The sequence below is a fragment of the Arctopsyche grandis genome, chromosome 8 (genome assembly GCF_051622035.1).
Source record: "Arctopsyche grandis isolate Sample6627 chromosome 8, ASM5162203v2, whole genome shotgun sequence".
Classification (NCBI taxonomy): Eukaryota; Metazoa; Arthropoda; class Insecta; order Trichoptera; family Hydropsychidae; genus Arctopsyche; species Arctopsyche grandis.
In genome coordinates, this window is record NC_135362.1 from 18,939,675 (window position 1) to 18,967,427 (window position 27,753).

The 27,753-nt window shown below is 33.5% G+C and overlaps 6 protein-coding genes across 8 annotated transcripts in view; 4 read left to right on the forward strand and 2 right to left on the reverse strand.

The window, feature by feature from the left end:
* Dg (Dystroglycan) overlaps positions 1-2,988 on the forward strand; it is a 76,938-nt gene extending 73,950 nt beyond the window's left edge. The window contains exon 16 of the mRNA XM_077436490.1: positions 54-2,988. Within this exon, the coding sequence (XP_077292616.1) occupies positions 54-717 (664 nt within the window). The 3' untranslated portion in view covers positions 718-2,988. The remainder of the gene's footprint in view (positions 1-53) is intronic.
* A 459-nt stretch (positions 2,989-3,447) lies between these two features.
* Rho1 (ras-like GTP-binding protein Rho1) lies at positions 3,448-4,247 on the forward strand. The gene is made up of 2 exons (XM_077436492.1): positions 3,448-3,463; positions 3,517-4,247. Exon 2 carries the CDS (start codon positions 3,558-3,560, stop codon positions 4,134-4,136), a length of 579 nt encoding a protein of 192 aa, XP_077292618.1. The 5' UTR covers positions 3,448-3,463; positions 3,517-3,557; the 3' UTR covers positions 4,137-4,247.
* Positions 4,248-7,016: 2,769 nt separating this feature from the next.
* Positions 7,017-11,392, reverse strand: LOC143915730 (polynucleotide 5'-hydroxyl-kinase nol9). Its single transcript, XM_077436491.1, has 6 exons — positions 11,267-11,392; positions 9,359-11,073; positions 9,059-9,278; positions 8,488-8,985; positions 8,223-8,401; positions 7,017-8,151 (listed from the first exon to the last, which is right to left on the reverse strand). Exons 2-6 carry the CDS (start codon positions 11,043-11,045, stop codon positions 7,880-7,882), a joined length of 2,856 nt encoding a protein of 951 aa, XP_077292617.1. The 5' UTR covers positions 11,046-11,073; positions 11,267-11,392; the 3' UTR covers positions 7,017-7,879.
* Positions 11,393-13,004: 1,612 nt separating this feature from the next.
* Positions 13,005-16,499, reverse strand: LOC143915732 (uncharacterized). Its single transcript, XM_077436493.1, has 4 exons — positions 16,235-16,499; positions 15,870-16,160; positions 15,576-15,798; positions 13,005-15,495 (listed from the first exon to the last, which is right to left on the reverse strand). Exons 2-4 carry the CDS (start codon positions 16,141-16,143, stop codon positions 13,125-13,127), a joined length of 2,868 nt encoding a protein of 955 aa, XP_077292619.1. The 5' UTR covers positions 16,144-16,160; positions 16,235-16,499; the 3' UTR covers positions 13,005-13,124.
* A 59-nt stretch (positions 16,500-16,558) lies between these two features.
* On the forward strand, positions 16,559-19,282 carry LOC143915733 (carbohydrate sulfotransferase 11-like). The gene is made up of 5 exons (XM_077436494.1): positions 16,559-16,731; positions 16,829-17,032; positions 17,106-17,221; positions 17,297-17,474; positions 17,552-19,282. Exons 2-5 carry the CDS (start codon positions 16,829-16,831, stop codon positions 18,083-18,085), a joined length of 1,032 nt encoding a protein of 343 aa, XP_077292620.1. The 5' UTR covers positions 16,559-16,731; the 3' UTR covers positions 18,086-19,282.
* Positions 19,283-23,059: 3,777 nt separating this feature from the next.
* Positions 23,060-25,808, forward strand: LOC143915735 (uncharacterized). Of its 3 annotated transcripts, none has more exons than XM_077436496.1 (5): positions 23,060-23,242; positions 23,392-23,542; positions 23,965-24,116; positions 24,195-25,032; positions 25,564-25,789. In XM_077436496.1, the coding sequence occupies exons 1-5, from the start codon at positions 23,165-23,167 to the stop codon at positions 25,596-25,598; spliced, it is 1,254 nt and encodes a 417-aa protein (XP_077292622.1). In that variant the 5' UTR covers positions 23,060-23,164; the 3' UTR covers positions 25,599-25,789. The 3 variants fall into 3 exon arrangements, with proteins under 3 accessions (XP_077292622.1, XP_077292623.1, XP_077292621.1); XM_077436497.1 differs by having other exon boundaries at positions 23,063-23,242; positions 24,195-24,641; positions 25,564-25,808; XM_077436495.1 differs by lacking the exon at positions 25,564-25,789 and having other exon boundaries at positions 23,066-23,242; positions 24,195-25,335.
* Positions 25,809-27,753: the final 1,945 nt, after the last annotated feature.

The window sequence follows — 27,753 nt, forward strand, 5'->3', positions numbered from 1 at the left end:
GTATGTATACAGAACTTTCAACATTAATTTTAATCATCATTCACCATATTCAGGTATAATGTCAGCCTACCGACCGATAGATGTCCTGATGAGGAAATTAAACAGTTGAAAAAAGTTCTCATTAGAGAAAATGAAGGAAGTCTAACTGAAAGAGTTGACGAAATAATGGGACCTGAATTCACCGTTATGTCCGTCAGCTTTGACTCCAGAGGAGCATGTGCCATTGGCATACCCATAGCTGCAGCTCCGGAGGTGCCCCCTAATCTTGCTGGTGCAAATGAAGACGCATCAAAAACTGTCGATTCAGATGATTACATTATAACATTTATCATCCCTATTGTCGTCATCGTATGCATGATAGTGATCGCTGCTCTGATTGCCTGTATTTTGTATCGAAGAAGACGATCTGGCAAAATGAGTGTGGGCGACGATGAAGAGAGACAAGCGTTCCGATCCAAAGGCATTCCGGTTATATTCCAAGATGAACTTGACGAAAAGCCAGATCCCTCGAACAAAACTCCTGTCATTATGAAGGAAGAGAAACCACCACTTTTACCACCTCCGGAGTATAAAGATGTTAATAGTAGCTCACCTACACCAAGTCACACACCATATCATCCCCCTCCACCATTTACAGCACCTCGAGACAATGCTCGCAATAGCCGTCCAAAACCAACACCTGCTTACCGTAAACCACCTCCATATGTCCCTCCCTAATAGCTTTTCTTTTATATAAAAGAATACATATGTACTTTTTATTATAAATTTGTGACTGTTTTTGGCATTTATTTTATATGAAAACATCTTAAAGACTTAATTTAGTGAACTGTACTCAAATTGATACCGTTTCTCGAATGTATTTAAAATATTCTGTATTATTTTTAGACAAATATTATGTTTAACACATCAGGCCTAAATATTTTTTTAATTGTATAATTCATCATATTTTATTACTTATATGGCCTTAGTTTTACAACCCTGAATGTTATTCACAAGTTGAACCCAACATCTGCTTCTATAAATATACATATATATACACCGATGTATAAAAAATGCTGCATAAGTCTTTTAGACAGTAAATACAAACATTTTATTACAACATATCAATATATGCGACTCGATATATAATTTTTTGACATTAAAATTTTTACTTATTAAAGTTTGTATATTGAATTTAATGAGTCAATACAGTTTTCTTTTTTGTAATTATCTGACCTTTTATATGCAAACTATGCATTTGTACTAACTTTTAATTAATCCAAATAATCATATGATTAGCTGTGTTCATACAAGCACACAATGTGTGCATGTGCATCATATCAATTTTAAGGGTAAAATCTAGAATGTGTCATCTTCGTTTTAACCATTTTACATATATGATAGAAACGTAACTCAACAATTTATTATGTATTTGGTCAATTTTATATGCATAGTTTTAATTAAACTTTTGAAGTAAAATGAAAGTTATACAGCCAACTATTTAGTTGGCTCAGTAAGTTTTATATGAAAAAAATCAAATATTATAAGTATTTGCAGAAAATGAAATGTAGGTACATGTTGATGTAAAAAGAATAAGGGGGATCCATATGTTAAAATGGTTGAACTTCAAACTTACAATAAAATATACGCAAAACATTTGCGTCCAAAATATTTTTAAAAATGCTCCTTTATATCCGAGTAATTTGTAAATATATGAAATTTACTCAAATTATAATAGGGCTATGCAAGAATAGGAACAAGTAGTGTTGTATAGTAAATGTGAAACTTTTGTGGGATTTTACATGAAACTCGTATTGTACATATTATGTATCATTGCAAAGCAGGACTTTAACAGGTGCCTGTAATATTTTACACTATAAATTAAGCCCTACTATTTATTGGAACAAGTGAAATATACCAAAAACTATAAATACACATACAATTATTAATTAGCTTTGTGTGTGTATGAAACTGACACGACTAGACAGCAGAACTCGAATTAACCAATTGGAGTGAGAAAATTCCAAAATTGTTAAAGGAAAAAATTTCATTGAATATTTATTGTTTTATTTTTATAAAAAAGCATTAACCTGTATCATGCTATCAATTATAGTGACTTTTTTACTATTAAATAATTTTTTTAAACATTTTTTCGTTACGTCATTTCATTTTATAATGAGTTTGAAAGGAGGACGTTCATAATGTGTAAATATATTTATAAATCATAAAAAAATACGTATATATTCGCAATTATTTAGGTATGTATACCGAATCTCCATTATATTAATTTTATAATTTGCTTTTCTATTATGTATTGAAAATATTAATAGGATTGTAATCTACTTTAATTTTTTTATAACAATAAATTTAAGAAAAGAGTTTGCCTGTAAATATGTTTCAAACACACGAAGGTTTATATTTTAAAAGCTAGGATTGTCAAAACTTGAGATACATGAGAACACGCAAATATTAGTCTGAAAAAAATAAACTCGATGTTTTTTTTTTATATCGGGTGTTCCTAAAATGTGTGAGAAATATGGCAATCTTAGTTTCAGCACATAGATAATGTGCCTTTACTCGATGAGAATTTGTATCATAGTATCTAAATCTGTGTGTGAAATTAATTCAGTTCTCTAGGACCTACTTACATAGGTTGAACGTCAATCGAACGTTAGGTAGATACATTAGAACGATAATAACGTGGAATAGTTCATTTCTCTTTTTTATTTTTAATATAAATGTAACGACTTTATTTTTCACTATCTATCCGAGCAATAAATTATTAGACATTCGATACATATTTCAAATTGAAATATAATACGTGTATGTATATTTCGCTATCTTTTAATTGTATACGCATCGGATTTTCGTCCGAGAATTCGGATCGCTCGTCTACGACGCTGCGACCTTCGCCACTGCCCCGTAATTTTACATTTACAAATGTACCATTGTATATGTTTTTCTTTTATATATTCATTTTTGTAGTTAATAAACGAATAATACAACGAGCTCGTTTCGATTTATTTATCATCGATGTGTGTGTGTGTGTGTGTGTGACGACATCCCGCCCCGAGATCCCGTCGACGATGAAATCATCGAGATTTCGGGCATCCCGCGGCCGGAGCGGACGCGACGCGCACTTCCGGGAAAAACGACGCACAGTCATCCGTCGCGGTGACGTCATCGCCGTGTGACCTCATCCCTATTGCGGGCACGCGCGCAGCCAATTCGCCACTGCTGCCACACCCTGCAACACAAAACGAAAACGGATCGGAAAAGTCAATGGGCGCCGTGTGCGAGCTCGGTTGGAATCGATTCGATTATAGTTTTCGGACGCAATCGGAAGTGTATCGATGCGACTTGATGGCCGACGTTCAAACGCAGAGAGAAAAGTTTCGAAGCGGAGATGGGCGTGGAGCGCGGTGTTGAGACCGGCGGGGCGGGTCAGTCGCAGTCGACGGTCGCGAGGCGTCGGGTGTCGAGCGTCGAGTGTGTCGAGTGACGAGCGTCGATAGGGCAGCGACAGGGCAACGACAGCAGCAGCGGGCAGCGGGTAGTGGGCAGCGAGTCGGCGCGCGATGGCGGCCATCCGCAAGAAGCTGGTGATCGTGGGCGACGGCGCGTGCGGAAAGACATGCCTGCTGATCGTGTTCAGCAAAGACCAGTTCCCGGAGGTGTACGTGCCCACGGTGTTCGAGAACTACGTGGCCGACATCGAGGTGGACAGCAAGCAGGTGGAGCTGGCGCTGTGGGATACGGCCGGCCAAGAGGACTACGACCGGCTGCGGCCGCTCTCCTACCCCGACACTGACGTCATCCTGATGTGCTTCTCGGTGGACTCGCCCGACTCGCTCGAGAACATCCCCGAGAAGTGGACGCCCGAGGTGAAGCACTTCTGCCCCAGCGTGCCCATCATCCTCGTCGGCAACAAGAAGGATTTGCGCAACGACCCCGCCACCGTCACCGAGCTAAGGAAGATAAAGCAGGAACCTGTTAAACCGCAGGAGGGGCGCGCCATGGCCGAGAAGATAAACGCGTTCGCCTACTTGGAGTGCAGCGCCAAGAGCAAGGAGGGCGTCCGCGAGGTGTTCGAGACGGCGACCAGAGCCGCCCTTCAGGTCAAGAAGAAGAAGAAGACGCGCTGCGCCCTCCTCTAGGGTCGCCGCGAGCTCTTCGTCGCCACGCCTACACGCCGCCACCGTCACCACCACCACTACTACCACCACCAACACCACCAACATCAACATCAACATCAACATCACCATCACCACCACCACCACCAACACTACCACCTCCATCAACAACAACGCGCGCGCGCTCCCTCGTCTCGTCGGCCCTAAGCTGGCTCCGATTCGACCATGGCTTCCGAACACTTGTTTTCCCAATTTGTCGAACGTCCGATGTATACAAATCCAAATATATATATTTGTGTATTATTTATTTTCTGCTCAAATTTTCAGCACGACCGACGGTCGGAAAGCGCCGCGCGTCAGAACTGTACAAACAGACCGAATCGGAGGGGAGGGGAGGGGGTACGAAAATGTCCAAGTGCGACTTCAATTATTGCATGATAAAAGATAACACGTTTATTATATATATATATAAATATATAATATATATAATATATATATATATATATATATATATATATATATATATATATATATATATATATATATATATACAATATATATATATATATATATATGTATGTATGTATGTATGTGTATATATATATATATATATATATATATATATATATATATATATATATAGTATGTACATCTCGAGTGACATATTCACTTTCCGGCCGACGCGACTACTGCGACTTTTATTATTATTATTTAAAAACAAAAAACGTGTACATTTAAACAATTGAAATACGATAATTTTCTAAGAAAATAAATGAAAAACTTGCAGGCAAAATGAAACTACAAAGTCGAGTCGAATTCGAAACAAAAGACGACTCGCAGAATAGATGAGATTTTTTTTTCCATTTAAGATGTATTGAATTTAACGTTTCACACATTTCGAATGCCTTCGTACGTTTATTGATATATTTAAAAAAAATGTATAATCATTATAATTCAAAAAGCAATTTTTAATATTGTGAAATATATGTTAAAGTTTTATTAATCTAATCGACTTTCATTATTTTACACGAGCCTTACTATATATTATGTATTTAAAAAATAAAATAAAATGGAGCTATCTATTTCCGACGCTTGTGAAGCGTCAGAAAATGCACAAAAATTAAGTCGAAACAGACCTGTCGATTGGCACCGACTGCCCAAGTAAATTGTGACGACGGCTGCACACGTTTACAATATCCTACTTTATAATTTGTCTTCATTCGATAAGATACAAACGTAATGCCTTTCAATGTTTATTGTGAGTTTTTATAATGCATAAAAAAACAAGAGTGAAATATATAACTCATATGTGCTGTCTGCATTTGTACAACTATTTGTAATCCGAAAGAACGATATGAAATTATCAAGTTCTATCCGAGCAGGTGTAGGAGCTTACTGAAAAAAAATTTAAAAAAATATATATATATTATTTTAGTTAAGGATATATTTACACTTTTTTACGTATTAATCGCCCGAGTGACTCGTCGTCGCGTTTTACATTTTGTACGTCGATGTTTATAGATTTTGTAATTTACGATCCGATGAGAGTGAAGGTTTAGACGGTGTCCTACAATTAGGTTGGCGTTGCGAATCACTCCGGCGATTAATATTGCATTAATCAATGTTGAAAACTATTTGTATACTCTTTAATTAAGAATTGACTTTATAAAACTGTTGTCGCGCTGTAATCGATACATTTCCAATTGATGCTGCACCTCATTATATACATAATTGAATTCATGAGTAAAATCGGTTATTCCGATCCAAATAACTTTTTGTACCGCATCTATGACTTTGAACTTTCTTCCGTGTTTTCTCAGTAAAACTTGGTCTTTCAAAATTGCATCGAAACTGATCTTCGATGTGGATTTATTAAAATGCAAAAATATTTATTGGATTTTAACCGAGTCGAGCCATCTGTTTCTTTGATGTTCGCATCATTCGATGCGAAATCATCGGCCGACTCCTGTCGTACAATCAGTATTCTAAAGTTCATTCACACTGCAAAACTATTTTGTAATTGACGACAATTTTGTGGCGATTCAATTTTGTATGTTGTATTTTATATGCTTGTGATATATAACTGGTTTCATTCATAGCTATATACTTATATGTATTAAAAATATGTACACGGTGAATTTACAACAAATGAAACCGAAGACTGATGATATTCTCAGGCGGCCACACGTCAGTAGGTGGCGACAGACCACTAGAGGCATATCTCAGGTGCATTTACTTCTTTGTGTTGTCAAATCGTAATTTTTTAATGCAAAAACCCATGGAACATTTATACCATCAGATTGATTCCTCATCCTTTATAAATTATTTATTGTTAGTATATTGCATATTTGAATTATTGATGAAGTAGCTATTTTTAAAACTTTATTTTTATTATAGGTTCTTAAAATACTATGTTTTTCTTAAAAAAAAATAATGCTATATTTGATAATCAATTTGTAGTTGTTTTGCCTTACAAGATGTTCAGAAAACTATTGTTCGTTTTAAAACATCCTTGTAAGTCAAAATTGTTACCACTCTCATTTGATAAAACTTTGAATCAAATACATTTTTATAAAATCACACAAATTTCATTGATTTCACACTTGTGTTGTCGCTCACATTACCTCAACCCGTGCATGTCAAACCTGCTGCTGAAGTGCATTACCAACCCAGATGCGTAAGTCGGAGGTCAACTTGATGACATCTCTTCATAGTTTCGCCCGTATTTGGATATCTGTTTTATGCCTACACTATATCAATACAAATCTTAAAGTTTGAGAGGTATTTCAATTCAATTCAGGATGACTTATCGAGGGTTGAAAATATTTGAGGTATTGTATTCTCTATGAAGGACAGACTGCATCAAAAACCATTTTCAACTGACTTTTGTCTCTTTTCCATTTAAAACACATGTGTATATCATTATTACTGTATCTGTTTAACGACTATTCAACAAGTAAGCGCAATTTTTGTTTAGGTTTGCAGAACATTACCTGCAATTCAACTATATTTTTTTTTATTTTTTGCCACTTGCAGTTTGTTTGACATGCTCGCCTCTATCCTTATCATATACCAATAGTTTTATTTTTAATTATTAGAATTGAGTTCACTATTTATACAAACATTGTCAGAATAACATCAAATATTAATTCTGATAATGCATACAAATATATTTTTTTAAAATGACGATCGAATCCTAAACACATTTTGAACTCTCACATAAACATCAAAGAATTGCATAAACAAATAGGTGCAAGAACTGAATCACCTAAAATAGAACATATACTGGAAGACGTGTGTTGAGTGATTCTGACTAGAATGTCTAAGAAAATCGTAGTATAATCATGGCGATTACACATTCTTAAGATTTTTTTCAGATACTTCCGAATCGTGTCTTTGTTCTAATAGATAACAATAATGACATAACCAAAAGTTAATCATCATTCTCGATTGATCTTTGATTCAAACTTCTTAACCGCATTTAATTAAAAAAAAAATATTTATATTTTTTCCAATATTTTAGCATATATCAAGATATTTACAACCTGATTAGATATTGAATCTAAGAATGGAAAGTTGCCAGGACAATATAAACACTTGTTCTATGACCAACATGACAATATTACACAACATATTTTAGGAATGATTAAAAAAAAGACACTTTCATATTACCATATATATTATATTTCCATGAAAAATAACAAAAATTTCGCCAATCTTATAAAAACCGAATTATTAGTCAAATGACTAGTTGACATTTAACTGCCTCAAGCTGAATTCCTAGCAATGTACAACAAGCGCAGTGGATTGAATTTACGTCTCGGTATCTGATGTAAATGTCTATTCTTCGACGTGATCTTTATTGGAGCCGTATATGGTATCATAGTATTTGAAGACAAATGCGGCGCTGAAAATATACCACAACAATCTGGAAGCGTTTCTGCATACACTAACATATTGACTTTATTCAAAACATTACTATCCAAAGGAGTTAAGATATATAATGTATCTTTGACTGGATCGACACCTCGTATTAAACCTGAAAGACATTTTAAAACAATTAAACAATAAATAAAAAATAATGAAAACGTTTATTACCTCTGAACTTACCATATCCAAAGCATTCCACTGGCGATTTACCAAGTATGAATACATTGGTCGTATTGGCCTTTCTTGTATATTCTTCATCATAGCACAGAGCTACGAGGCGACCGTTTAAAATATTAATCAAATATTTCTGTTGAATCATTATATAATTCATAGCTAATTTTATGTCTTTAGTAGATATTCTGAAAATATTATATATATATTAAACAAATATTACAAATTGCCAATATTAGTTACAATACTAATTAGCTATTAAAATTAAACATACACATTTGGTTGAAGATTTAATAGCGACAAAGACTTCGTGGAGACCATTTTGCTGAAATATGCAATAACATTCAAAACTCGTTCTGTTTTCGAATCGAGATTCCTTCGTATGAACGGCTTTGTCATATATCTTGCCTTTTGTTGAAAAGTAGGACATTCAAAATACTTGTAGTTGTGAAGAACATCTCTTTTGTAGTTCGTCCAAGAGGTAAAATCTTCACTTTGTTTATATACGTTTATATTTTCATTCGTGATTTTCATAGGAAAATTGTTATTTAACAAAGGATGTTGTATTTCGACTACAGCAGACGGTTTACAAATACTTAAAATTGCCGTCAAAAACTTTAATCCTAAAGCATTAGTAAATCCCATGGTGTTAACAATCCAAGGAATATTTTTATATCGATCACACCCTTGTAAAAATTCACACAAGTCACCGACGGCATTCAAGTATCTGTCTGCATTTTCAACAACGTTTATCAGTCCAATTGAATAAGATCTATAGAAAAATATTTTATTTTAAAATAATTACAACTAATGAATTTAAGAAAATGTAATATTATAAAAACCACCTCTCTGTATCCTGCAAGTGAGTGAAATTTGGACCTAGCAATGGTTTCTTAACAATGGTAGCTGATACAAGACCGCAGACAGTAAATTCAGGTTGACCAGGATCCAAATCCAATACGAGAACAGGTCCTTTAGTTAACAATTTATTGACAATGTATCGTAGCATTGTTGATTTTCCAGCGTTTTTTCCACCACAGAGCAAAGTTACGTTCCTTGAAAATCCTAATAAACATTCATACAACACTATTAGATTTACCGGGTAAGTAAAAACATATAATATAAAATAAAAAAATAATACTGACCAACATTAATAGGAAGCAAATGAGCTTCAACGATTTGGTCCCAAATATTATTCTTTACAAAAATCCCAGAATTGATTCCGGTGAAAAAATTGCATTGCAATAAATTAAAGACATCTACATTTCTGTTTGCGTTCTTCACATTTGACAATATATCAAAAGTAGTCAAGTGTTTCGAAATAAATTGAGTCATAATATTATTATGTGGTTTCAGTAGCAGAACTGCACTGTGTTGAGTCACATCTTTCAATATCTCACCGAGGTTAAGCGACGGTATACCAAGATCTCCAAGGCTCAGTGCTAATTCATCGAACTGATCGTTACCAACAAAGCTTTCAAAGCACAAAAGATTCGATGTGACAATACTATACAGTTCACACGGTTCCTTATTTAATTTATGACCAAGCACTTCGATGTGTCCATAGAGAAGAGAAGCCTTTAATTTTCCACAAAAGTAAACTTTGGTCGATTTTTCTATAATAAGTATACACAAATTTGATACTATATGAAATTTATACGTTTCATTAGCATTCAAATTTTCTGCATATTTATATTGCTTCTGGAGACTTTTTTGTGGCGACTCAGTATTCGATAATTCATTTGTGTCATTTAGCTCTTCGTCATTCAATATGATTACACTATCATCTAGTATCTCCACATCCTCCTCGGCATATTCATTATCGCTCAACATGATAATTTCATTTGAAATAATTTCACAAGCACTATCTTGATGCAATATGCTATTGTAAGGAGTCTCATTGACTGTATTGAAAGTAACATTTTTATTGGTATAATTTTTATCGAAAACTTCTACGACAGAATCCACAAAATCCATATTTTTTAGAGGTTTTCGTTTTACACTCGAATCCTCACATAAGATAATGTCGGGTATCTTTTTTGGAATATTTTGTAACTGTTGTGATTTTGTTTTAGTTCTCTTCGCACAGTGCCGGTTCAATCTTTCTTTTATCTTTTGAGCTAGTACACCATCGGAATCAAATTTTTCGAAAGAGTTCATTTCAGAACCACTAGGCTCAGAAGTAAACTCCATCTTCTTATTGACATGTTCCATACTATTTCTCCTCTTTTTATGTGGGGGCTTTCCTTTTGTCAATGGCTGATCAAGGATAATTTCGCCTGTATGCAAGGCTACTGAAGATACATTATTACATGGTTCAATAACATTCTTGGAAAATATCTTTTTGATAACTTCATTATCAATTGCCTTTACTTGAGTGGGTTTATTTTTATCATTGTTTATCTTATTTGGCTTACTAGGAGATACTATGTTAGATATTACTCCAATCATATTACTTTCTGAAGGTGTGGTAGCTTTCGATTCAACATTTAGCTGTGTGGGATTTATATACCGCTTTAGATATTCAAGTTTATCGTTTTGTTTACGACCATGGGCATTGAATATCAAGTCTATCTTTTTCTTTTTTCTGATTTTCGGCGATTGATTTCCCTTCATTTTAAAATTCATAGATTTTTTATGAATACTTTTCATGTTGTTATTGATTATTGATACAGGACTATCATTAATTAATACAACTTTCCGATTTGACTTTGACTTATTAGAAACATTAGTTATATTAGTATTTGAGAATTCTTTAACAAATACAACGTCATCATTGTTTTCATCGGTTTTCAAATTTTGCTTGTGTTTAAATACCTTCTTTGAATACATAATTCACGGATGATTTTTTCATCGGCAACTAAAAACGATGAATAAAAATTGGTTATACAACATCGAGAGCCCCACAATTGGTGGGTTAAAAACAAAAGAATTTTTATTCAAATAAACTCATTGAATTAAATTCATATTTTTTAAATGTCAAATATATTTTGTAAAAGAGGTTGAGTATTGCAAATTATGAACGATTATAAAATGATAAAACAAGCGATTACCTTACTGTGACAAGTAAATTAGCCAGAAGTGGAAAATAAACATGGCCACATAGGTTATGTTCAACCTTTTTCTAAACACCTTCATTCACACCCATGCACCAATCACGATTTCATGATGGCCACACTAATGAAAATCTGGTTCGGTGATTATTGCTCACAAAGCGCTCGCCCAAAAGTCACTAAAATCTCTATAACGGAACATGTGGCAGCCGAAAAGTCCATCATACTAATAATAACTATCATACTAACGAGAACTCGAGTGCCAAATATTCCTTATTCGCGATTTTCATGGCAAAAATTGTCTTTTGGGCGATCGCAATTTGCGTAATAATCCAATTACCGGAAATCTACATAGTAAACGGATTATTTCGCACATTGCGATTTTGCACACAAAAATTGTGATCATCGAACCAATCTACATAAGTATATGTTTATACATATTTTAAGCAACAACGACGGTTTGGTAATTATGCCGCATTAAGCGATCTTGCAGACATCACTATCGACGACGATCACGGAACATCTGACACCCAAAAATTCCATCCATTGAGAATTACACACGCGAACTATTATACTAACGAGAACTCGAATGCCAGATATTCCATAATTGAGATTTTCGTGTGCGCGATCGTAATGTGCGAAATAATCCGTTTACCCAAAGAAAAATCTCAGTGATTAATTAAAATGACTTGTATTTTACTCATTCCCCCTACGTTAATTTAGACACTTTTCTGATATTATATAGACGAAACTTTGATTATGGAAACGCTATAGCAATACTAGGTAGTAAGTAATATTATTTATTCGAATTTGATTAAGCGTTGAGAATTCATTTTATTAGTTTTAATACACTATTTTAATTTTAAGTTATATGGACTAGGTTTAATGCGAGATGAAAGTAACCATTCGCGCTATTATCGCAGCAAATCTTTATTTTAACATTAAAAAATGTCCGACAATGACTCATTGCCCGCCCCTGACCATTCTCGAGCATCCGCTTGTGGCCTTCTATAATTGCAAGTTATTCCTTTATTATTTCAATAACATATATCGGTATTGACGTTCCAGTAATTCTTAACCCTTTGTGTCCCAGTGGTGCCATGGAATTACCACAATTTTATTATTTTTCCCTACTGTCTCAGTGGTTCCATTTCGACACCACTTCGATTTTAGCGTTACCAGAGAAAAAAAGAAAAAAGAGGTTGGGCCACAAAGGGTAGTAGCCACAAATAGTCTCTTTAAAAAAAATTCCCTTATAATGCATTTTTTTCATTTGAATAAAAGTATTATTTTCTAAAATTGTATTTGTAAGTACAACATACTAGTTATTATGAAGGTAAATAGTTAGGGTATTTTTTCTCATTTGGACATGTATCTCATATAATTTCAAAAGAGACTTTGTATGTAAATATATATGTATCTTTGGTTGCGAATTTCGTAAACAAGACAAAATTTCTATGACGATTAAATTTTTTTTTTCGATTCAAATAAATTTAATAAAAAAATAAATAAATATTTACTATTAGATTCGCCATGTTGACGATGTTTACATTACAAATACTGAGCGAAGCCAGGTAAAACAACTAGTCTTATATAATTGTGAAAAAATCAAAATATCACTTAGGAATTAATTTTTGAAAAATTGAGAATTAATGTATACTTATTGTAAAATTATGGAGGATGTACATATGTATTTGTGTGGGTATATAGGTTACAAAAAAATAGCATTTTCATTTTTAAACTAATTCATATTTACAAAAAAAAAGAAATCATACATTTTATTAGCCAATTAGGTATGTATATGTATATATATCACAGGTTAAGCTTGTATAAAAATCCACATTAAAAAATAAATATTTTAAGATTTTTTACTCCAATTGTTAATTTTAGGTGGACTCAACACTTGTTTCAAAAACATGGTTCTTTTTTCTTTCAAATTAGTATTACTAATCGATTGAGGAACTTCACAAGGTGTCAGTGAAAGAACTACGGTTTCACTAGTCGGTAAAACAGGCTCTGTTTGATTATCAACTTTATCAAGGGGTGTAAAATTTTCTTTATCATTCGTAACTTTGCTATCTTGGTTAACCACAATAATGTTTGGACTACATTTTATCAAATTTTGACTAGAATTTATCTCTAAATTATTTTGCGATATCGACTTAACACTATCTAAGCTTTGAAATAGCATTTCCTTATCAGATTGTTTAGATTTTGGTTCGAACTTCTCTCTCAAGAGTGAAAATTTTCTTCTCGGTTTGCTACCACTTTTTTTACAACTAGAACGACCATCTAATGTTCTCGATCCATTATTGTGAACATCTTGATCAATCAGTAGTTGAAGAGAAGAACTAATATGCAAATTCGAAATGTCTTCAGAAGATGAATGGTTATTATGTTTTTTAGATAATATTGAATTGTTATCATTGACTAATTGTGACAAAAACATTATTTCCTCGTAAGATAAATTGTGTTCCTGATTTTTTTCTAAAATCGGTTTAGATTTTGAATTTTCTTTTCGAGGATTTTGAACTTTTGTCAAAGGGATACTAGTTTTGATTGTCTCACTGAAGTGAACCGAATTATTATTTTTAGAATGTTTTATTTGAATATTTTTTGTGTTCAAACTATGTATTCCTTTAGGTTTAGCGATATCTTTTGAAATATTTGTATTATTTAACATAATGCTATCTGTGTTTCGTAAAATTCTATCCTTATAACTAAATGGCACGCTGATTGAAGGTATGCATTGAGACTGTTCTTCAACAATTTTCTTAGGAAGACACATATTCATTTTATTCTTATGATCTAACAATTGATCTTTCCAAAGTTCTTTCTTCGAGTTTTGGCGTGACACTTTTAACTGCTCATTTCTGTATGCATTGTCTTTAATAACATTTAAATGAGGCGAGTCCCAATCTACTCTATGATATACATTTCTCGGTGAATTTGTTACTGTATCATGCCGTATTTCATCTATTGTTGCTACCAATGCACTTTCTGAACACCGCCTTTGTCGCTTTTTAAAACTATTGTTTATGTCTATAAATTCATCTATTTCCTCTAAAATCGGTTCTAGGGGTGTCGTTAAAGGAAACATTCCACCGTTTTGATCTATGACATATGGCTTTGCTACGAAAACAGAATCAGATTCCTTTCCATATGCTAATGATTCTCTAAGTTCACAATTACTTTCTTCGCACCTGGCAAGTTCGTATGCAATAGTATTAATATATTGATTACGGTCTGTATTAATTGGGGGATGTCGGCGAGCAGGTAAAGGTGGTGGAGGAGGTGATGCTCCCATGTCTGCACACGCTCTCCATGACCGTAAGCCCCAAGCTTCTCTTGCAATATTTACCGCACATATATTCTCATAATCATGAGTGGAAAGAACTTCGCTGGGAGTATCTAAATCTCTACCAACCGATGAACTCAATTCAGATTCAATATCTTGATCATCTTTAATGCCACCTTTGTTGTATAAATCCTTCAATATTTCAAGTGCGATTCTTTGGATATTTTGAATATCAGCGTCCTGGTGCACATTTTTGATGTTTTTCAAAGTACTAAGGCACAGTTTTTGCACTATATTTTCATTAAACTCGTTTATATCAGAACTATTGATATCACTAAAACTTAAATCTAAATCTAAATTTATTGATCCAGAAGATGTTTTTTCATTAGAACTGGAATGCTGTTCAAGATTATCACTGACAGAGTTATTTTCACCACGTGCTTCACTTTTCAAATGATCATTATCAATATCTTCTTCCAGCTGACTGGATGAACAAATAGCTCTACGCTTCTGAGATGTCATGTCTACATCATTTGTTGATTTTGAGTTGGATTTTTCCTTTCCCGAAGCAGAAATATCCACTCGTAGTTCAGTAGGTGAGCATATTCCTCTTCTTTTATTTTTGAGATAAATTTTTGCACTCACATCTCGGGTAGAGTCAATTTTCAACTTTTCACCTGGTTCATTTTCAAACTGAAACGACGTGTTGGCAATTCCAATTTTTTCAACATTACTTTTATTTAATTTCTCTGGCGTATTAACTACAGAATAAAATTCTACACTAGTAGTATCGATCATGTCAATTTTATCAATGGGAGCAGAAGCGAATGTGGGGCTTCCAGCACGAGCAATCCAATGTTCTAGTAACAACTTTTTGTCTGTACATTCAGCTTCAGATTGGGGTGAACCTTCCAAAGAAATGCTTTCATTTCTGAAATAGTATAAAATTATACAAAATGTCAATAACATATTCGATAAAGAACTAACAAATACGATAATTTATTCACTTACTTGATAGGAATGTTGGAATTTTCTAACCATGGTTGTTTCAAAGATCTCAAAGTATAGTTTTTTGATTCATCGGGCAAATCAGGCTTTGACTGAGATGTGATATTTTGATTCGTTTCAATTTGATATTCCATATCAATTGAGTTTATTACCTTTTTCTTTTCGATACATTTAATTGGGCCTATAGGATGGAACCATCTATAAAATATAAGCATGCTGCTTATGCCTAAAATAAAAATATACACACATAAAATAAATGGGTATTTTATCAAAATTATATATTTTCTCTAGCTTTACCGATTATTGTTCCGCCTATAATCAATCCTAATGCAATGAAGATTAATTCACTCCTCAAAACTTCGGGCTGTGATAAAAACATGAATAAAAAAATACATGCGATATTTTGCGAGATCATAATAACATAAAATGCAAGCATTCGATAGCGCGCCTGGCCTTCTTTCAAATTAAAAAAACAGAAGCAGTAAATGACTCCAACAATACAATTATAAAAAATCTCTTCGGGACGAGATGGGCAAAAATCAGTCTTTTGTTGAATCACCCAAATGGTCATCGTTAACCAATGCACACCTGGAAATAAGAGATTAAAGTGTTATTAAAAAAAATTGTGTGTATAAAAAATCAAACAAATAACTATAACTAACCAAGTAAAACAAATATCCAATGCTGGAATCCTACGGCGAATAAAAGTAAAGCTGAAATTCGTGCTAGTAGTAAAGAACCTCTCCAAGTTATTTGCAAAACTATGGCAGGAATACGAACACAAGCCTTTTCTGGTCTAACTCTTCGTAAAACGCGTAAATAATTAACAATAGCCCAAGACAAGGAACACAAGGAAGCGGCAGCTGAAATACCTAAAAATTATAATCGAGGATTAATTTAAGTTTGTATAAAACGTTCGACATTTTCTGAAATCTAGTTTTTATGAAGTAAAGTACACAATACGATAACATCTGTCCAAATACGATAGTCGATTTTAACATCATACCGTTGCTGTATTCATACGATTCACAGTTATGAATGTCATTTAATTAGCATGTATACAGTCAACTACTTCATGTACATACATACGTAACAACATGCTCGATATTTCAGTATTATTCTGCATCTTGCAGAAGTCACCGGTTGAACCGATTCTACAGTAAGATTTTTTTAATTTCACATATATGTATACATAGAAGAATCAAAAATCCTTTTTAAGTTCTATTATAAAACAAAAAAAATGCATATTCTTTCAGATGCTACGTGCAACAAAAAATATTACATTTATTATAATATTTTTATATGCTGTAATATTAATCATAAGTATAACGGTATACAATGAATCTGAAATGAAAAGAAGTACAATGCATTTTTTTAATGCAAATTTTTTTGAGATGGACTTATTAAATATGAATGAAAATATATCTATAAAACAAGAATATCCAGCAAGACATAATAAGGTTAATTTGAAACATTACATAGTACATTTTTAATGATTGTAATATTATATATTTTTCATTCAATATTTCACAGAAAAGTCTAGAGCCATTTATGTTAGAACGACAAATGAGAATAAAAAATTATTGCAGTTTAAATATAAAGGAAACAAACATGCAATATGGAGTTACACGAAGACTAATGATAGATAGGTAATAATTGAGTGTGACATATCAACGTTTGAAGCACAAAATATATTATATTTACAAATTCAAATATCATTTCAGCGATGATGAAATAACTTGGTGTCCGATATGTAAAGCTGGTTCAACAATTTGGATGAAAGTATTTGCAGTATTGGGAAGTGAATTAGACCCAAATATAAAACTGCCGAATAAAGATATACAAGTGAGCAAATTAGCAAAAAAAGCCTATCCATATTTGGGTGCTATGCGTGTTTATGATGTGAGTATATCAATTATTTTCTTCATCAACCGTATACAATATTTCATTTATATAACTTTACCAAATAAATATTTTAGCTATTAAATACTTCAAAAAAATTCATGATAGTTCGACACCCATTTGAAAGGCTTCTATCAGCTTTTAGAGATAAATTGGAAGACGTAGATAAAACATACTACCACGAAAAGTATGGTAAATATATAATGAAATGGTATCGTGTGCAACCGGATGACAGAGCAGTACCGTACTTTGAAGAATTTCTGAAATATATCGTAAACGAAAAATCATTTGATGAACATTGGAGGCCTTATTTTCAAGAATGCGCTCCATGTTTTGTAGATTATGATATAATACTCAAAATGGAAAGCTTCGAAAATGATATGAAATATTTGATCAACTATTTAGATAACGAAAACATTCGCCAAATTATCCAAACAACTCAATGGAACAACACAAATCCATCGGGAAGAACCGACATTGAAATAACGAAAGAATATTTTTCTAATATATCGACGAGTTTGCTGAAAGACATTTACAATATTTACGAAAAAGATTTCATATTGTTCGATTACGAACCCGATGAATATTTTACAATGACGAAGAAAATTTAAACAAGAGCAGAGAACCATTACCGGTGAATATGTGCCAATCTCGCAGAGTGATCATGATATATAGTTGAAGAAGTAGCTGTGGAGCAGCTTCCAAAAACGATTCGAACAAATGAAGCATGCATATATCACTTTGCTGCAGATATAACCTTTGCAGATCGTTTTGCGACTTTGATTCCAGCACTTTGAATCCCGTCTTTATTATCACAGTATACCTGAAACCATGTAATACATAATTGAAAATTTTGAATTTGTATCATTATACATAGAACGTTATTAAGTTTTATTTTTATGAAATGATTCGTACCTATGCACTATACCCAGCAGACATATGTGACTAATCCAGTGCCAGATCGAAGCAGTTTCGTCCATTATAAACCATCGTATGGAGAATAATTGAATTAGTATAGTCGGTATTAGAATCAATAAAAATGTACCGAGTGACCAATATAAATAATCTTTTCGCCAATAATCAATAACGAGTATTATATCTGAAAAAAGCATATTAATTATTCGATAGTTCTAGAAGTACACATATGTATATACATGTACATATATAGATCCTACTCTAATTAGTAATATTTTGACCACAAAAAACTATATGATTATTTTTAAGTACAATATAAAGGCAAGCTCAAAATATTAGCAAAAGTTATTGCTGTACAAAGTTGCACTGAATATTAAAAAAATTTGATTAACACTACTACTACTAAATGATTCATGAAATTGACGATGATCAGGATTTTTCTTAGTTGGATTGAATCATTTTCTCATTTTCAAAAATCAAATTTATGTTGCAATTCTAATATGTTTTTTAATAAGAATTTACATAGCTGATACAAATTAAATTAAAGGGAAATTAAAATTCTTACTTATAAACTCAACAATATATATATTTTTTAAAAGAGTTGGAAATTTACTATCATAAAAGTATGTCCTGTAGGCATAGGCAAGAAAGGCAGAGCATAAGGGCGGCACACGTCAAGCCGAAGAAGAAAAATATATCAAAAATAATTGTAATACATTCAAATTTTATAGTAAATAAATATTAATTCAAAAAAATCGATTGCCAATTCTCAGCTGATCTAGGTGAGTGCACCTTAATTTCATTAATTAAAATATGTATCTGTTTCAAAAACATTTCAAGATATTTATATTATATTTCGGAATAAATTTAAAATATCAAAATTGAATTTTTAGAAAGAGAGGATTTTTTAACTTAGCCTTAAGAGCGGCATATAATCTAGGGATGTCACTGATGATTGAAGGACGAATACTCATTAGGGCAATGACAAATAACAATACACGTTCTAACAATGCTGAATACAAAAGGAGAGTAAAAAATGGTTGGCTAAAAGCATATTGCTCTAATGACCATCCGCTGTCTACAGATGATCTAACAGTGCTTTCCAAAAGGATAAAATGTATGTACACTCAGATATGAGCCGTCTAGTTTCAAAACCAGATAAGTCAGTTTTTAGAAATTTTTCAGGAACAAGGAAAAACTTATAACTAGCTTAATTTTTATTTTTATTTTTTTAAATATTTTATATAAACTGGTCATAGATGTTTACATCCTTGACTGTATTTTCACTTTTGACGAATAACTACGAGACTTATCTGATTTTGAAACAAACCTTGACTTTAGCTAAGTAATTCAATAGGATGTAAATTGCTTTGAACTTTCTTACTTGGCCAACATATGGATCCGTATTTTGACCTAACAAAAATAACATAAAATGAAAATGGATCTATCTGGTTTTGAAACTAGACGGCTCATATGTAATATTTTGGAGATTCAAAAATCTGCCATTTCGCCAGAAAAATAAACTGAATTAATAATAGATTTTTGATATAATATAAGACTAAAATAACATGTTACTCAAAAAAAATTTTTTTTTTTGATTAGCTTTAGTTTTTCAAAGTAAAGTATAGTTTCGGTTTTTTTTCATTCGATATGTCGGTTATGACCGAACCGTAATAAAAAATAGATTCGAGATTGGTTTAGAGAGGAATTTCAAACAAACTATTGTATTACGTACATACTTTATGATTGTCGGTATGTTTACGTTAGAAAAGTTTCGCAAGGTAGAAGGGGGGGGGGAGGGGGGAGTTGCGACCGAAAATAATGCGAAAAATATGAAAAGCCGTTGCGGTTTAAAAAAAGTTGAATGCGAGTTCGTTCGTTGCATCCGCAATCGCATCCGGTTAGCGATTGCCGGTGAACTTTGTAAGCTCACCTGTGGCCGAGTCGACGAGGAAAGCGGCGAGCGAGAGCGCCGGCCACCAGAGCGCGGCTGCTGCGGCCTTCCAAGGCCACGGGGGCGTCGACCCTCCGCTCGGGCCTGCGCCCCCAGCCTCGGCCCCGCCGCCGCGCCCCGCCATGCGCCCCACGCCGACGCGAAACCGCTCACACTCCGCACTCGACACTCGACACTCGACACTCGACCACCCCACACCACCACAACCTGCTACCTGCTACCTGCTACCTGCTACTTTTGCTACTTTGCTACCGCCACATGGACACGGACACAACACACAAACATAAACACAGCACTAAAACACAGCCTCCTGCTCCTCCTCATTCAATCCAAACTTTCAAACTTACAGTCAAGTTTAAAGTAAGTAAGCTAAAAGTAAGTAACAAAGTTGAAAGTAAGTAAGAAAGCTTACTCTAAATCAGCCATGGATCCAGGATTTTTCAATAAGAGGTCGATATTTCGGAAAAATAAATAAATATATACATACAAAACTTTCCATATCTACAGGTCCGGTCTTCGTGACGAGACAGAATGTTAAATTACAGAAAACGCAAATATCGGAAGGCAAAGATCGAAAATCGAAAGATCTTAAGTCGAAAGATCAAAAAAAAATGGTGCATGGTAAACGGTACATACTCACTTAATTTGCGCGAGCAGGATACAACAGGAACAAGAGGAACAGACTTTTCCTCCCGTATTAATGTGCGCGCGCAGAATACGTGAGGAAAAGCATGTTCCTCTTGTTCCTGTTGTATCCTGCTCGCGCAAATTAAGTGAGTATGTACCGTTTACCATGCACCATTTTTTTTTGATCTTTCGACTTAAGATCTTTCGATTTTCGATCTTTGCCTTCCGATATTTGTGTTTTCTGTAATTTAATATTCTGTCTCGTCACGTAGACCCATACAGGTCATAGTAAATTTTGAAGATTTAATAACTTTTTCTATTAATAAACCAATTTCTTTTTTATTAGACCATTCGTATTGTTTTTTTTTGGGTATCTACTATCCTGGTGAATCGTGAGATAAAACCAGTACACTTTTTATTGTATTAATCTAGTAGATCGATTGAAATATTCAAAGCCTTCGGCGAAAAAGATGTCTCCGCCAAAAATATTGGCAAATTAGCTGAAAATGTTTACCAAGAACAAATACACCTACCGTATGATTTTTTTCTTTCATGAACAATATGTGGTCCATTAATAAAACACAATTGAATACTGAAACTTTGAAAAGATTGCTAATCACTAAGAATAATTTTGACTAGTCTTGTGTGGAATTTTATAAGAGCATGCAAGAAAATGATTTTTTTTTTGTAATTATATTTCTATGATTAATTAATTTTCAATAGAAGTATATATAAACAAATATTTTTTTGGGAAAAAATTTCCTGATTTTGAATTTGAAAAAAATAGTCACCTTATATAAACGTATAGAAATTTGTTTCTCATGGTATAGGTAGGGCCGACTAATTTGGGGGTGCAGCGGATGTAAAAGACTCGTGCTCCGTAGATGAAAGGAAAGGATGAAATTAAATTAATGAAGTCGAAAAAAAATGGATTGAATTAACAAACCGTAATTAAAACATCAGCACTTGCTTCGAAGACGAAAGCCGTTCCACTTGCTTCTTTTCAAATTTTTTTTTTTGCTTAATTACATTTTTTATTAATAACAACGAGGGTCCTCGAATACATTTTATTTCATGTTTTTCAAAGGCTTTTATATGTTATATTAATCTTTTTTTTCGCATTCCGTCTGAATAAATCCGGCTCGGGTTATAGCAGATGAAATATTTCAAATGAGATCCATTTTCCGTTGCTGTCTCCCAAAGTGAGATTCTTTCGAATACATACATTCGTTCAATAGTTCATTTTGAGGCCATACATTTTAATTTCTAAGGGCTAAGGAGTCAATATCTCTGAAATACGAATACAATGTGAATAAGGATTATGACATATATGATATATTAGTAAGTTCAGTGACTCATCGTTTACAATGTTGCGTCAAAGTTTACGATCGCTTTATGTGATAAATAGATAAAATCCTGTAAATTACTATAATAAACGAAATTATTATCAATTCCACTGGTGATAAAATAATAATGAAATAAATTAATCATTACGACGCACCTTTTTTTTAATTTTTGAATGAAATCCAAATACATACCTATTTATTTCCAGTCAATTTTGATTGTTATAAGTCGACGACATTGTTACGAGCTTCTAAATAGTCAATTCCAATTGATTAGAATATCATTGCTAACTAATAATACGCACCGGTCTCCCTCACGGGTTTGAATGTGAAACGCCCGAAAACGCAAATATCGGAAGGCAAAGATCGAAAATCGAAAGATCAAAAAAAAGGGTGCATGGTAAACGGTACATACTCACTTAATTTGCGCGAGCAGGATACAACAGGAACAAGAGGAACGGGCTTTTCCTCCCGTATTAATGTGCGCGCGCAGAATACGGGAGGAGACCGGAATCGCACTGTTGTCTTTTTATTGCAATCTGAAATATTCTATATTTAAACACGACGGGCGAATCCACTTTGACTCGGATATTTTTCTCGATCTCTTAGAACAAAGAATATAAAAGATTATAATGAAATGAAAATTTCTCAAAACGATTAAAGTTTGTTTTTCGAATGAGGAAAATGCAGTGGTAGCACTGCGACGCGTGTGGCTTCGTTGGTCGCGTTGGGCACGCGTTGGTATCAGTGCGCTGTCAGTGCAGTGGCAGAGTGGCAGAGTGGCAGAGTGCCGGAGTGAGGGTGAGTCGTGTGCCGGCAGCTGGTCCTGTCTGGGGTCGGCTGCTGTCGCCATGAGTCGCCAAAAGAGTGCGCATCACCTCGTCTCCGTCTCTACCACATCTTCCGCTACCCCCTGCAATATAAGGATGGTGAGTATCGTAAACATTCACTCCACCCCACTACCCCCACCCCTTCATCTTCACCCACTCACGTGGTGTACTACACACTGTTTACCCTCAGACCAAATGAATGATAACAAACATCGTAATTTGTTCATTTATTGTGTTCTTAACTTCAGCCTGATGGAATCATATCTAAAGAAGATACCACATCGGAAAGTGTGCCGGAGCCTGATGCCAATTTTAGAAAAAGGCAACAATTAATAACATTCGGACATTCACAGTGGGGTTTCAAAAATTGGAATTGGTCTGTCTCTAAGCAAGAAATTGGTAAATCGATCAGTTTTATTCAGTATTTGTTTGGCGTTCAAACTTTGTAAACAATTTGTTTCAAAACTGACTTTAAAATATTTATTATCAAACACTAGCAAATCTCGAAACAAGAAATGCTTCAATTTTAATAATGCTAGTAAAAGTTTCTGTTCAGTCATATGTTTTGGGTAGGATCTCGATTGATTTGCTTTTAAAAAATGTGTTGAAAAATTTATACCATCTGAAATTTAAGATGAATATTATTAAACAACCATTTATTTACTAGACGACTTGGGAGCTTAAATCTGATATTGATATTGAATTATTGCGTATTCAGTATTTATTAATTGCACTTAATACATATTACTTTCAATAGTTTTTTTAATTAATTTTTCTCTACTAATTATACAATATTCATGTATTTTCTTTTTCTTTTACAGATTTTATTGATTATTCCAATGGAAAATTCTGTGTGGGAGTTGTGGCATTCGTATCAATATCTGTCACTTCTTTAGGACTTCATCGTGAAGACGTCGGATATGCTACAACCATGTCCTTACAAAAAGGACATGCAATTTACAATGCTAGAAAGGTGTTTTTCTTATTGAAGTTTGTACCTAGTTTGCAAATACATTTTCCGAATAATAATTTATATTAATTCTCATTTTAGGCATCAATTACCAATGCTCTTCGCGAGACTCTTTTAAGTTTCGGTGGTACAATTGCTTCACAGTTAATAGAGCAGATAGAATCAAATAAAACTGATAAACCTATCGAAAAGAGGTTCAGTTTAGAAACGGCTTTAGATAATGGAAATATAAATTCACAGATATCTGCCGAACCTAATAATGCATTCGTTAACCACTCTGGCACAAAAGGACAGCCTGAGCGGAAGGATTCAAGCGATAGTTCCGTGTCGACGGAAAATAATCTAAAAGGCGTAAGATCTCCACAAAAATTTGGGAACCAATCCCATGCAAAAAAATCTAATGGGGAAAAATCTCTCAATCATTCATCTAATAATCATATCGCACGTGTCATCCCTACATCAAATCAAGTTGAAATGCAAAATTTCCCAGCGAACCAAATGACTGCTAAAGCGAATCATAATTCAAAGGTAGTTAACCCAATCAATCCGTCGATTCCTCCACCTTCGGCAATAGTGCCTGGAAATATGCGATCTACTTCCGGTCCTCCACCGTTACCTTCCTCACACCATCCGTCAAAAGTTAGTTATTTGGTTCAACATGTGATGCCACCTCTCTACAGTGTGCAATGCGGAACACCTCATACGCCACCACCTCCCATGTATCATAATACGTTTTTCACAGAGTTTCCTTCTTGGCCTTTATATGATAATTTTGAAAGACATCACAATAAGGTTAATATGAATATGCATCCTAAGAATTTTGCTATGAATGGCCAGACAGGTATGATGGAATATCAGCAAGCTTGTGAAGGACGTTCACCGCCTATGAATGTTCCTAAAGATCCTTCAATCGGAACAAGTAATTACATTCCTCATCCATTTAATATGAACGGTGCTTGGATTAAACCTACTATATTTTATGATGGATTTTGGACTGAACAAAAAGTTAAGAAGTGGGTAACAGAACAAATGGATAAGCCTCCTATCGTGGAGGAGGTGAGAGTCCCGAATCCCGACACTCAAAAGCAAATGTGCCATTCCAAAGTTTAATTGTACCTGAATATTTGTTGTGCTAAGATATTATAACAGTAATATTTATTAAAATTACATTTACATGACTTAAATTTAAGTTTGTAAATTAAATAATTGTAAACCTATTGAAAAATAATTAAGTGAGTACAATTAGCACAAACTATACAATATTTGGATATAATATTTACATTTGCAGTATTTTTTACTGCAATTTAGGGTCCATAGCAATATATATTTATAGATTTTATTAGATGTAAGAATGATGTTGGTTAAGCTGGAATTTTTGTTATGTAAAAGGTCGAACTTGACGGTTCTATAACACAATAAATGGGTACAAACAAAGTACACAATATTGCAGGTGCTTCCGCCGGAGGACAATCTGCCGGTGTCTGAAATTAAGGATGGCGAATCTCGCGCTGAAAGATTGAAACGACAACAGCAAAAAAAAGAAGAGTTCAAGCTTAAAATGCAAAAAAGTAATTAAGGCTAGTATAAAGATCTCCACTATTTTAACTTATGTAGGAAAGATGATTCGTGCCATGTAATTATAAGAAGTTTTTTAATTTGAATAAATATTTTATACGAATATATTTTCTTATTATTATAATGTACATATTTCTTTTTCCTTTCGACCTGGTCTTCCCTTTATTGCGTTACGAGAATTATTCTCGTCTATTTCTTCAATGAAAATATAATTATAATCATATGTATGAAGAATGTCTGTATACTAAAATGAAATCATTTACTTTCACAGTGTGAAATATTATACTTGGGTAAATTACACCCCAGTTTGTCATTTCAATACAGTCTCGCAGAAAACTGAGACGCGCAGTTAATGAACCTTCGAAGTGAAAGGAAATGAGACAAATGGATCTCGAGTAGTTTTTATGTAATCATATGTAACGTACAGATACATACACACTACGGTTAAGATAATTAATGGTTATTGACTTTTTTTTAAGAATTTTAATTTTAAGAATGTATGCATTCGAAGATTTTCACGGTGGTTAGTTCGCAAGCTAAAATGTTTGTCAAAAAAAAATATGCACAGATAAATTTCATACATGGTCAATGCTCTACATTTTTGCATTGAATTATTTGAATTTTCACGTTGACTTTTCAATTCTTTTATATACTGTTACTTAAATAAAAATTTGAAAGTCATTTTGCCTTATCCAGATAAGTTTTGCGAATAGTGACTGCATTTTTTATATAACGTATTTTCAATCTTTCTACGCATAGAATGTTACATATTCCATAATAACTATTATGCTGCAATTTTACGTAACATTTGGAGCGAATACCATCCGTTAAAACTTACTCTGCAGATTTAAGAAGTTGATTCCTTTCACATCGATCGCTAATATTGTGTTCCATTTCTTAAAAGCCGGTCGTAAACAAAATAAAAAAACGCTACCGGCTCGCGAGTCTTATTTTAATTCTTAACGATTCAGTTAATTTAATTGCCAATTGCTAAATGGTAATAATAACCAAACCTTTGAAATCTAATATAGACGGACCCTTTCCGCAAATTTTGTTTGAATTTATTGTTATGGTAAAAAATATAATTAGAGGTAGGATATGAAAATAAGCTTTCGACTATGTATATATGTACAAACATGTTCAGTTCGTTCGTTCATTAATATATAGGTACTAGTTTGTTCATACACTAACCAATCTGACCAGTTATGTATTGTACCCAAAGTAACAAATTGACAGACGTACTAGTTTGTTCATACACAAATTATTACACATACCTATATAAGTTTAAGTAATCTCAATCGTTTACCCCATCCTTCATTCTGTCCTCTTTATATGAATGCGTACCCTGAAATGCGGAAACGGAAATTAACGCAACGTTGCAATGCTGCTTCCATAGGATTTTCTAATTTAAATATTTTTTGGCATTTTGAAAGCAAAAAGTTTCATGCGACACCTGTTGGAATTTTTACTGCTAGCACTTAACTTAAACCTATAGTTTATGTATGAACAACCTAGTTTGTCTATGAATGAGCTGAATTGAACACTTTTACTGTAACATATACATTGGGTAAGATATTTTTCTAAGACTGGACTTCTGGAGTCTCAATAATTACTTTTTATTCCAGACAATAGGGAAAATAGTGCAATCCCCACCGTCCATATATGTAGATATATAAATGAATTAAATAAATATAACACAGAGATATAATAGAAATGAAAATAATAATATATGTAAATATAATACTAATATTATAAATAAATTAATAAATTAATTAATAAAAATAAAATAATCAATTTATGGCGGTCGGTGAAGTAGCTCCATCCATCGAACATACAGTCATGAACGGAAATGAGAAGACGCGGCAGCAAGAACACAATTTAATGATAAAAATACACGACAACGTAGGGAGGCCGCTCTCATCCTGAGATTGGCCGCAAAGTGAGGCACGTGCCCTTCTATAAACATCTGCGATGCGATGCAACCCTTTCGTGGCTCGAAGAGCGCAGTAGTAGTTGTTGTATCGTACCTTTATCCTGTTTATTGTCTCCTGTTTGTATTTCGTCC